Source organism: Lipophrys pholis (genome assembly GCF_963383615.2).
Source record: "Lipophrys pholis genome assembly, chromosome: 21".
Classification (NCBI taxonomy): domain Eukaryota; kingdom Metazoa; phylum Chordata; class Actinopteri; order Blenniiformes; family Blenniidae; genus Lipophrys; species Lipophrys pholis.
This window is the reverse complement of record NC_137649.1, coordinates 15799102-15809950: the sequence shown is the minus strand read 5'-3', so window position 1 is coordinate 15809950 and position 10849 is coordinate 15799102. Positions and strand designations below refer to the sequence as shown.

At 41.8% G+C, this 10849-nt stretch overlaps 2 protein-coding genes across 3 annotated transcripts in view; both read right to left on the bottom strand.

Moving 5' to 3' along the window:
- drc5 (dynein regulatory complex subunit 5) overlaps positions 1–2343 on the bottom strand; it is a gene marked incomplete at both ends in the record, with an annotated part of 3387 nt that extends 1044 nt beyond the window's left edge. The window contains 3 exons of the mRNA XM_080491095.1: positions 1–439; positions 766–1343; positions 2340–2343. The exon at positions 1–439 is cut by the window's left edge and continues 11 nt beyond it. Of these exons, the coding sequence (XP_080347221.1) occupies positions 1–439; positions 766–1343; positions 2340–2343 (1021 nt within the window). The remainder of the gene's footprint in view (positions 440–765; positions 1344–2339) is intronic.
- Positions 2344–6253: 3910 nt separating this feature from the next.
- On the bottom strand, positions 6254–10412 carry rnf8 (ring finger protein 8, E3 ubiquitin protein ligase). Of its 2 annotated transcripts, none has more exons than XM_080490084.1 (9): positions 10202–10412; positions 9944–10072; positions 9096–9496; positions 8547–8718; positions 8013–8075; positions 7486–7566; positions 7291–7398; positions 6945–7156; positions 6254–6793 (listed from the first exon to the last, which is right to left on the bottom strand). In XM_080490084.1, exons 1-9 carry the CDS (start codon positions 10307–10309, stop codon positions 6787–6789), a joined length of 1281 nt encoding a protein of 426 aa, XP_080346210.1. In that variant the 5' UTR covers positions 10310–10412; the 3' UTR covers positions 6254–6786. The 2 variants fall into 2 exon arrangements, with proteins under 2 accessions (XP_080346210.1, XP_080346211.1); XM_080490085.1 differs by having other exon boundaries at positions 6535–6793; positions 9860–10072; positions 10202–10410.
- Between the last annotated feature and the right edge of the window lie 437 nt (positions 10413–10849).

Here is a 10849-nt window from a genome sequence, read left to right as displayed (position 1 = left end):
TGTTACAGGAGAGAACAATGCTCTTCAGTGTGTTATTCCGTTGCAGCACTTTGGACAGGGAAACAGCAGTGTGCCAGGTTACACCAGTGCCCGCGAGGTTCAGGTGACGCAGGGTTTCATTGTTCATCAAGGCCCCGCCAACGGCCTCACCCCCCTCGTCCGTCAGGTGGTTGAAATGCAGGTTGAGCGACAAAAGAGTGGCGTTTTTGGATAAGGCATGGGCGATAGCTTGGGCTCCGTGGCTGCTTATTTTGTTGTCAGACAGATTGAGGATCTCCAGATGACTCCTCGAGAGGAGTTTGCCGATGGCTCTGGCTCCTCGATCTCCGATCAGGTTGTAGGAGAAATCGAGCTCCCTCAGAGACGGGTGGTCCAGAAGGGATTTCACCAGAACCCGACACTTTTTATCCTCAACCTGGCTGAAACGGAGCCTCAGGACCTGGAGGAGTAACACAGCAAGAGATCGGTTACTTTTTATTGGCCACCATGAAGAAATAATTCAAAGCCTTGTGTTTGACCATAATTAACTCCATGCAACAGTCAGGAGGTTGGGGGCTTGTTTGAAGGCCCACTGTGGTCTTAAAAGTGTTCCAGCACCAGGTTTTAATAAAAAATATATAATCACATTTCATACTTATGTCTGTTGATCATTGAATTAAGCTTTTCCTAAATGTCAAGAAACTTCTATAAAACAAATTTAAACCGATCAGAATCCATTATCTGTAAAATATAATGTGCCATAAATAAGGAGGGATTTGTGCTGACCTTCAAAGTCTCACAGGACTTCAGGGCCTTGGCGAGCAACTCGCAGTCTTGGTCCGTCATCTCAAACATCTTCCATTCAAAGTTCATCCCACATTGTTTGACTCGATACACCAAACTGAGCTCCTCCAGGTTTGTCAGCTTGTCCAGCAGGATACTGAAGTCAAAGTGGTCCATTTTAGATTCGCTGACTTCATTTTCAGGCTCTAAATTCAACTTGAACACGTCTTCCTCCTCCTGAGGTTCTTTAATTGGCAGCAGCAGCTGGGAGATGTCCAACCTCTTAACGTAGTGTTGACAAAACGGGACCACGTTTAGGACTGCCTGAGGCTCAGTCACGCCCGGAATGAAAAGTTCAATAATGTTCTCCAGGTGCCTCTCGAAGAACATTCGCTTCCAGCTGTGGCTGTAATGAGACACATCGCAAAGTTTCCACCTCTGCTTGCAGCACCGCTTCCAGAAGACCCCGTCAGAGACCAGGCTGGCCGTCACATGCAGAGGCAGGTCAAGGGACAGCCTCTCCTCGATGAAGTCTTTCTCTGGAGGTTTAAGTTCTTCAAATATTGGCGTTTTTGCAACAACTGAAATGGAGGGGGGGAAAAAAAATCATAAATTCCTAGAATCCACAACTATTCAGGGTTTGTGGTGTAAAACATGAAACATGCGGCCCACAGCATATGCAGTCGCAACCCAGGAAGGGAACCTGAAAACAATGGTTAACTTTTCAAGGTGGAGGAGTAAAATGGGCAGGAAAATGTTTTGATGAAATATTCTGTCGATTGCTCGAAAGCTTTGTGGGGGGTTTTCCCATACATTTTCCAACATTTGGGGTTAAACTTAGTGACCAGTCCCCAAAGATGTGCAACTTTGACTGAGTATTATAAAGTGTGCTCTCTAAATCGGTGGACACATATTTAATTTTATTAACAAGACAGAAAGTATGGCTCATTTTACGCCATAAGTAATGAAAAAGCAAGAAAATCATGGTGTGATCATGGACTCTGACCTGAATCGGACCCATATTTAGACAATGACAAAAATCATCTGAATAACAGCGTGAGAATTAAAAGGCTTACAACTCAGCAGGATACATTTTTGCATTTCATGTATTGATCATTCCTCCTTTTCATTAGTGCAACTCTCTTTGTGCTGGTCTTACAGAAGAAACTGATTGGAAAATAGATGCCCATCATCACATCAAGAACCAGTCATGAAGTGAAAAAAAAAAAAAAAAAGCATCATACCTTCAAAGTTATTCACCGTGGTTAGCAAGCACAGTTTGGACAAACTAGGCACTAAAACCAGTGTCCAACTTGGATCTGCAGCAAAGATCCTCCTCTTCATCTTGTTGTTGTGTCCAGCAGGGCTCTGGCCTCTTGTGGCTTCAATAAAGACCTTTTCTGTGCTATTAGTTCACTCCTCTGTTGATTACCAAGAAAGACAAGCTTCTAATCTCACGAGTTGTTGATGATTTTTTTTTTTTTCAATTTCAATTCAGAATCAAGCAGACCCCTTTACTAAACCGGTATTATCTGCAGTTTATTATCGACGTTTATCCGTCTCCATGGTAACGGCACCCATGGTATATTGAGAGCTTCAAGGAAATATGCACTTTCTGTCCGTAAGTTTCGATTGTACAGATAAATAATTAGGATAAAACAAAGGCGTTTATTGAGTCTGTTGTTGTGTTTCAGAAAGGTTAAATAAATGAACAAATTCAAGAAAACGCAATTACAGGAACGGGTGGACATTTCTGTCATGACTCCCGACTTGAAACCAACATTTCCGAGGAGCCCTGAATGCAACTTACTTCCACTTACTTGGAGCCTCCACAGCACACACTATGCAAGTGTATAAAAATAATAGCTGCATGATTTGATATTTTGAGGACATTTTAGAAAAATAGATTTATTCTTGTGACTTATGAAGCCCCAAAAATACATTTTAAATATTGTACTTGTGGCAGCATAAACCACAGACATATTTACTAATCAATTAATCAATCACCGCTCCCTGATGTTGGTCTTTCTGGGTGGTGGGCCCACGCAGCCTTCCCACATCTCTTGTTTGGGCTGTGCCCGACCAGCACATGTAGGCTAAACAGTCACCAGGCGCCGGCGATCACCACCCCCTGGCCTGTCTCCAGAGGCGTGTCCCTGTGACAAGTATCTCGGAACCTGTCCGTGAACTTTGGGTCATGACCGAAAGAATGAGATCGCGGGTACAAGTGGCCGATAATGACTTTTCTCCAAAGGGTGGCAGGCGTCACTCTCGGTGATGGAGTGAGGAGCTCAGCCATTTGGGAGAGACTCAAAGTCGAGCCGCTACTCCTCCAGTTGAGGTGGTTCGGGTATCTGATTAGCAGGCACGTAAAACTGGGAGGAGGCCTGGAAGAGCTGGAGGAAGTTGCCGGGGACACGGATGCCTGAGCTCCTCTGCCACCGCGTCCCCAAACGGACTAAGTGGATAAGAAGATGAATAGATGGATTATTGTGTGAATGCTAAAGACATTCACACATTAGGGATCCAAAGAGTATTTCATATCTTTAACCGTGTCCAAATGAATAAAAAAAAAATGCGGATCAAGCAGGTCAGCGTCTGTTGCCATGGAGATGCTGAGATCTCCTTTGATTCACAGTTGCATTTTATTCTGCAAATGCAAACCCCTAGTTGCAATTTCCCTTTTCACATGAACATAAAACAACACGAAGAGGAGTGGGAGGAGCACTTGAGCTTTTTGCGTCGTCTGAGGCAATGTGACTTAACAGAGATCAAGCTGTGAAACACAGTCCCGTTCCACAAAACTGCCAGATGGACCTCGGATGTGGACGACGGGCCTTTTGGAAAAGAGCATATTGGAGAGGATCCATGAGTCTCACAAACAACAACATGAAGCAGGTGCACAGCCACAGTGTACAGTCAAGAGACTCACGGCTGTTAGTCATTTAAAGCCAAGTTCTTTTCTATGTAAAGCGTATCCAGTGACCCAGACTGAGACTGGCATTTCACATTTGGTTATAAGAGATAATTGCATTGGGAGGATGTGGAGTTAGAATCGGATGTTGCTGCTATCATATAAGATTCCTATTACACTGTACATCCAGAACCACATCTATGATAATGTGAAATATACTGCATACTATTACAGAGGGAGAACATATAATCTAACTTCTCAGTCTAAATTGAAGCTGAAGCAACATTACAGTGGTCATCTGACAGTTACTCTTAGTAAGTGTATTATAATATATGATGAGAAAAGCATCACATTCATCACAGATTAACTTTCATGTAAAAAGCGATTTCTTTCAGCTCAAGCTGCCTTCAGCAGTTATATAACGTGAGGAGTATTTCCCATGTTCACATAAAGACAGGTATGCAGAGAAGCTGCCTCTGTTTCTCTCTTTGAGGAGGAGAGCTTGGCCGAGGCAGAGAGAGGGGTGGTTGTTTCTGGCCCGGTGAGGGTACTCAGAGTGGGACTCAGGGCCGGACGGAGGAATGAGAGGCTCCGACTGTAGCCCCGAGGGAGCCCATCACTGTCATCCTCGTGTAATACGGCCTGACACACACACGCTTCTCTCGTACTCTGGCTTTAATGGACTGGCATGACGGCGGCCATCCACAGCACAGGAGGCAAACTCCCAGTGCACTCTGGGTAAAGTCAGAGGTGGTGGGGGTTCCTCCATCATGCAAGAGCTGCACAGGATCCCCCATCAGCCCTGTACGTCTGTTCTGATGCGGATTAGGAAATTATTATAGATGTTCAGTACAAAAAAGAAAGACAAAAGTGGAATAAATAATACTATTTTCTGGCAAGATAAAATGTGAATGTGTGCGTCTTAACATTATCCCTGGAATTACAAAGGGTCTAACCCAAAGTAAATGCCAATAGAATTTTCTTTCTTGCTTTGTTTGCATTGATTTACCTAGAAATTATGAGAAAAAGCTAAAATATTAGCGATTTAATCTTTGTTTCCGCCCTAACAAAGCTCAGTTTCCAAACTGCCATATTGTTTTGTTTTTAATTTACATGCAAACATACATTTTAAAGATAATTTATTTTATCGCTTCCCCCACCTTCTCTTAGTCAGATAAATTAATGAATTAATATATAAAAAAATGAACTTTTCTGTTGTTTTTTTTATTTCTAAGTTGCACTCCTCCACACATCAATGTAAATATTACTCTTTTCTGTACTGTTATAACAAAAAATCATAATTCTTGTGGAATAAAATCAACAGCACAGTACTGGCTTGGATGTTTGTTTTGTTTTTTTCTCATGAATATGACATTCGAGACTGGACTGCTGAACACATGTTTTTTTTTTTTTTTTTTAGTACAAAGCCCCAAACAAAGGTCTGTGTAAGAGGTTGGACTATTCACGTGCAGGATCCCTGCCACCTGCCTACAGGTTCTGCACCGTGTGCACTTCCTTTTTCTTTCAGGGAGCCCAAGGAGCCATGGCATTAGTTGCTAAGCAACGCAGCATTGTGTGTAATCACTAGGAAAAATAACAAAAAAAACTGAAGGATTTAGCAAAATGAAGTTTATTTGTTTGTTTTTTTTTCCCTGAGAAAATACTTTTTTAAAACGTGGTGCCGACTCCAGCAGAGATTTGCAGGAACATTTCGACGTGAAATACTGCACAGCCACAAGGGATTATCTCACATTTATTGAAACGTTATACAAGTACAGCAAAGCTTTTAGGATGAAATGAAACGGGAGGGAACATTTAGACTAGTGAATGAATTGTGAGCTTGTTTAATAATTGTAATAATACAACAAAAACATATAAAATATTTTTGAATCCATGTTTGAACATTTTAGTGTTTAAACTATAGTTTACATAACTAGAAATGTTTATATCATGAGTGTAAAAATTATTTAAAACATTTGACTTTTCTATTTTCTTTACTCAACTGTATATGAAGAGAAGAAGCCATTCATCTTTTCTTTTTTGAAGATGCAATATGTAATATTTGTGTTTCATGTGACATTTATAATTCATATCCAAAGCTCAAGGTATTACAGTGGTGTAATAACACGACTCAACACCGCCACCTAGTGTATAACAGAGGCATGACTTAGATTTCAAGATGCCTCTTTAAGGCGAGACCATGATGATCAAGAGTGGAAATTCCATTTTGTTTGTGAATGGAAAAATGTTTTGGTTTTTGGTATTTGACCAAAAGAAACACAGTACAGGGCCTCACAAACCCAAACCCGATGATTTCTGCTTTTAATCCAAATACTGAAAAATATTTATCTAGATTTCATTTTATGAATGTGTCAGTAAAACCGAATGAATCATTAAATCTAAACTTAAATGGACACTGGAAGCATTCAGAGATCGATTTGTTAAAACCCCATCCTAAAGAGTTCCCAAATTAAATGTCCACCCTTGCATACATATACCAAAAAAACATTACATCCATGATTAGAAATAATCAATGATCTACTTAGAAGTAAAGATTCCTACAAAAACATATATTTATGTTCTACCTAAAGAAAAATGTGAAAGCAAAAAAAAACAATTTATTCCAAGTGCAAGTAAAAAAAATATACATTTATAAAAATACATATATATGAAAGTCACTTTGGATGTGATGAGAATCTTAAAGTTCTACCAATTGACACTAATATTATTATTACTATTCCACAATGATCAGTTTTCTGATTGGCCAATCATATACAATATTAAATTAACTGAGTGAATACTTTATCTATCCGAGGGAAATGAAATACATAGAAGTATCAGGACCTGCCAGCAGGAATGACTGTGAAGGTTCAGGAGAGAATCTTTATTTAAATTAATTCAGAATAATTATATACAGATAACAACAGAAAGAACTCAGTTGAAAACAACTTCAGAGCTTTTAATCTTTAATCCTCTTTGACACACCCAAGAGAAACACAAAACTATACAACACCCCAGAACAGTGGGATAGAGTTATTATTTACATGGCATCACAGCTCATGCTGCGGTCTATTAATGTCGCCAGCGCCGTGGATGAAGTCGTTGTGAGGTCAGAGCCTGAAAACACAGAGGAAGAAACGGTCAGAAACACAGACGCTTCGACACACAAAGAGGTTTGCCAACTTGGAGAGATTGCTTCAATCTGCTTAACATCACCAAAAACATGCCGCAGTCGGGGATTTCCTGAAGGACACTGAATCGAACGCACCTGGCGGCGTTCCTCTCATTGATGATGCTCTGCCGCCTCGCCTTAATGTCTGCGCTCAGGTTCTCCACCATGCTGTCGATGCAGTTGTCCAGCGCCAGGCACCGCGTCTGAGACAGGATGGCCATACGGCAGATGGGACAGTCGTTTTTCCTCAGGCGCCACGCGTTGATGCAGTGACTGCAGAAGCTGTGGGCACAGTTCAGGATGCAGGTCTGCGGGGAATAGCAACATAAGATTACAGTTCCACTTGTTTATCCCGCGGAGCAATTTTCATTTCGTCTGACTCAAAAAGCTTCTCGAGAGTTCAGCTCGTCTGTAAAGACACCGTTAAGAAAGTCAACTTCACCTGGATTAGAAGTTCTGAGCAGATGATACACTGCAGCTCGTTCTCCAGGACTTCGGTCACTTGTGTTACGACTTCTTCCTTCTGTGCCTTTGCCTTTTCTTTCTCCTTCTATGAAAAAAAAGAAGAAAATCAGCAAGCTGCTAAAAACAAAAACAAAAAAGTACAATAGTAATCAAAATATCATATTGACTGTACCTCCAGTTCTTTGTTTGTGGCCAACAGTTTATCTTCAAGGCTTTGCCGAGAGTCGACGAGCTCCTGCATCACCTTCTTTTGCTGGTGATGTTGAAGATGCATTCAAATCAAAAAAGAGCACATGCAGTTGTTAAAGTGTGTTAAGGTGGTTTGATGTCACTTGTCTGCTGCATCGGCCAGTTGTGGGGAACCAAAAACATTTGTCGTAACAAAGATGCACACAAAGCTGCGACAGAGGGTCGGAACTCTGATCTGATAAGAAACAGGATCACACCGCCGCCTCTTATTCTATCATAATTTCAAAGAAATGGAATCGGATAGACGTGTTAGCAGTATTTTAAATCGATCACAGTTCAGTAGGAAGAATTATCGTCTAAGTAGTTCGAGCAAGTGACTCACTCTTGTCACCTAATGTGCAAAATTAACATTCGAAACACATTAAACGTTATATTTCTGTAGATACTTGAATGCCCTGCTAAACATAAGTACAACTTCAATGTATTTCTCCATCGTTTGATACTTCATACCTCTTGTAAGGCGTTTTCCAGCTGACACTTCAGATGCTCCTCGAGCTGCTCGATTTTCTGCTCCTGAACATGGAAGAGTTTACATTTTGATTAAAAACATCACCCAGATGGTTGTGGTGTGTGTCATGTCTTCTCGTCACAGACTTGAGATTTATCTGTGTGATAATGTACACGGCGGTCAGGTGTCACAGAGTATTTCCTCGCGTACAGATTGCAGTGTGACCAGGTGAGCACACGATCGCCACGTCCATCAAAGTCAGTGATCAAACGTTATTTAACATCTCCCTCGGCCAACACACTCAAGCATAATTTTGCCGTTCTCGTGCGAAAAAAAACAAACAAACCCTGAGATAAGCTGTAATAAAATCGACTTTGAAATATCATGCTTCCGACCAGCAACATGCAGACATAATTTGACTCTTTAACGATGTGAAGTGGCAACATTTGGTGGGTTACATGAATCTTTTCTTTCTTAATAGCCGCCACTTCTAATTTCTTCCTGTAGAAAGACGTCTCCCTCGAGCAGAGTCTCACCTCGAGCTGTTTTTTACTTTCACTGAAGGACTTTTCTAATTTTTCCATTTGGCACATTTTGGTCCGGATGGTCTCCAGGTCACGTTCCTCTGTGACGTCCTCTGCGCCATGTCTGTGCGTTCCTTCCAGCAAGGCCACCTGACCCTTCAAAATCACGATGTTCTTGCTGTACCTGAAAACAAACAAGATTACACATAGGAGCGCATACCTCCCGCCAATGTATGCGGAACCGCATTTTCCCCATAATCTATGTTATTAATATGGAAAACTGTTAAACTGCTAAAAACATTAAGTCACTTAAGTGACTGGAGTCGCAGAGATAAATCCTTCAAATGGAAACTGTGTGTGTTAATCTTTACATTGGTGTTATTGACCGTAGTTGTAACACAATTTCAAACAATTATGAAACTAAACTCTACATCTTTGTTATCAAAATGAACTTTCAGAGAACAGATTTCCACTTTTAAATTAAATATTTAGTTGATGAGAAATTTGGGTCAAAATTAACACAGTTGAATGTTTTTTTTTTCTTTTAAAAAGGTGGATTACATCTGCAGCTGGTCCAGGTCGGAGGTGTTGTTTGTGTCACTGAGAGGTCGGTCCACATCTTGCTGCTGCTTCACGCGTTTGATCAGCCGTTGCCGCTTCACAGACAGGGGACAGGGCCGATCGAGGGAGGAGCAGCGGACGCGCTTCGGCCCCGAGGTGGACGGCTCGTCTTCATCCGCCGTCCGCTTCCTCTTGGGCTTTTCCGGATTGTCAGCAGTCTCAACGGTCCGCCTCGTCGTGCAGAACGTGACGTCCTGGGGTTGTCGCTGGGCGAGGACGTAGCTGAACTCCGGTTCATTTCCGTTCACGGGAACGCCAATCTGTATCGAGTCTCCAACCTGGATCGGATAATCTTCCAACGGGGGTATACGCCTCCCGTTCACCCACACACCGTTAAGAGTCTGAGAAAGAGAGGAGGGCTTAGTTTAGCAGCGGCTTCTTATCATACTCACAGCAGCAGATATCTTAGTGCACCTCTGCAAACTTTGAAATTATTTTTTAAATTACATAGTTAATATCTGAAACCTCAAAAACAGAAAAAACTTGTGGGTATGCTTGAGGTCTGCAGTTTAGAGATGATTATTGTATATATGGGGACCAGCTGAGTTAAGTATGATGTAAAGTAAAGAGGCTGTGCATGTATTTCCAGCTGCAGTTACCAACAAATAAGTAAATCTAGTTTTTTCAACTGCTCGTGGATGTGATCTGTGTTTATGCAGATGGGGAGTCTTATAGGCAGGCCAGTGTTTGGGAGTGTGCCTCACTGAAAAGAGCAGGTTCACTCCTCTCTCAGTGTGTTTATCCAACATAACACGGGACACAGAGGCGGGGAAACAGCATCAGGCCACCTGGTTGTCCACGACGGTCCATTGTTGTCCAGACTTTGGGTAGACGGTGCAATGCATCCGGGAGATCATCAAGGGGCAGCTCCGAGACAGCAGCTGGTAGTTTACTGTGACACCACGTCCGATGCTGGTCTGAAAGCACAAACAGCAGCTCTGTAACTCCTCCTCGACATGACATGTGGGGGAATAAAACCCCACGGAGAAACGTAAAATCCACAGTGGAGTCGAGCTAGCTTCTTGTAAACATTAGCAGAACTGTACCGGGGAGTTTTCGGGTAAATACAGCCAGTCCGAGTTTCTTCCCACCCTCATTAAACAGAAAAACTCCGAGGAGGATAATTTATCCTCTGCGGCCGTTGTATTTTCCATCTTTGTATCGGTTTGTCAAACAAATTAGCCCACTTTGTGTGGTGATGTGTCCCTCTGCGTTACGAGTTGCCGCCATACACCGGAAGCCGGAGGCACGCTCTGTGGCCTTTCAAAAGAAAAGCGCGACGGAAAACTTTCCTGGAAGCACCCACGATAATGTTTGCTCTTTGTAGGGTTTATATTTAAGTATAGTGAAGCATATTCAATAAGCTTCACTAGACTTCACTAAAATAAATGCATAAATGCACAGGCTATATACAACCCAGGGCGCGCGCGCACATGCCTCATTTGTGCATCTCACATTATTAAATTAACAGCAGCAGCAGAGACAGCAACATTCTTTGTAGTTTGCATTTTTAACCAAAAAATACTTCCAGGGCCAGAATATGAACATTTATTTTACTTTCAGTAACATTAGATAAAGCTAAGAGGGGGAGAAAAGGCTATTTTACAGTCACTTCTTCTTTGTAGTCAAGACAAATCTATATTTTAACATTTAAATATATACTTTTTTTCACTGATGAATTATTATATTCTAAC

What these genes read in the sequence shown, in the direction of transcription:
- rnf8 (XM_080490084.1), bottom strand. Translation starts at nt 10,309, where the DNA reads ATGGAAAATACAACGGCCGCAGAGGATAAATTATCCTCCTCGGAGTTT. An exon ending in AAAGTAAAAAACAGCTCGAG is followed by an intron (nt 8,076 to 8,546) that starts GTGAGACTCTGC and finishes TTCCATGTTCAG; the next exon opens with GAGCAGAAAATCGAGCAGCT. An exon ending in CCACAAACAAAGAACTGGAG is followed by an intron (nt 7,399 to 7,485) that starts GTACAGTCAATA and finishes TTTTTTTCATAG; the next exon opens with AAGGAGAAAGAAAAGGCAAA.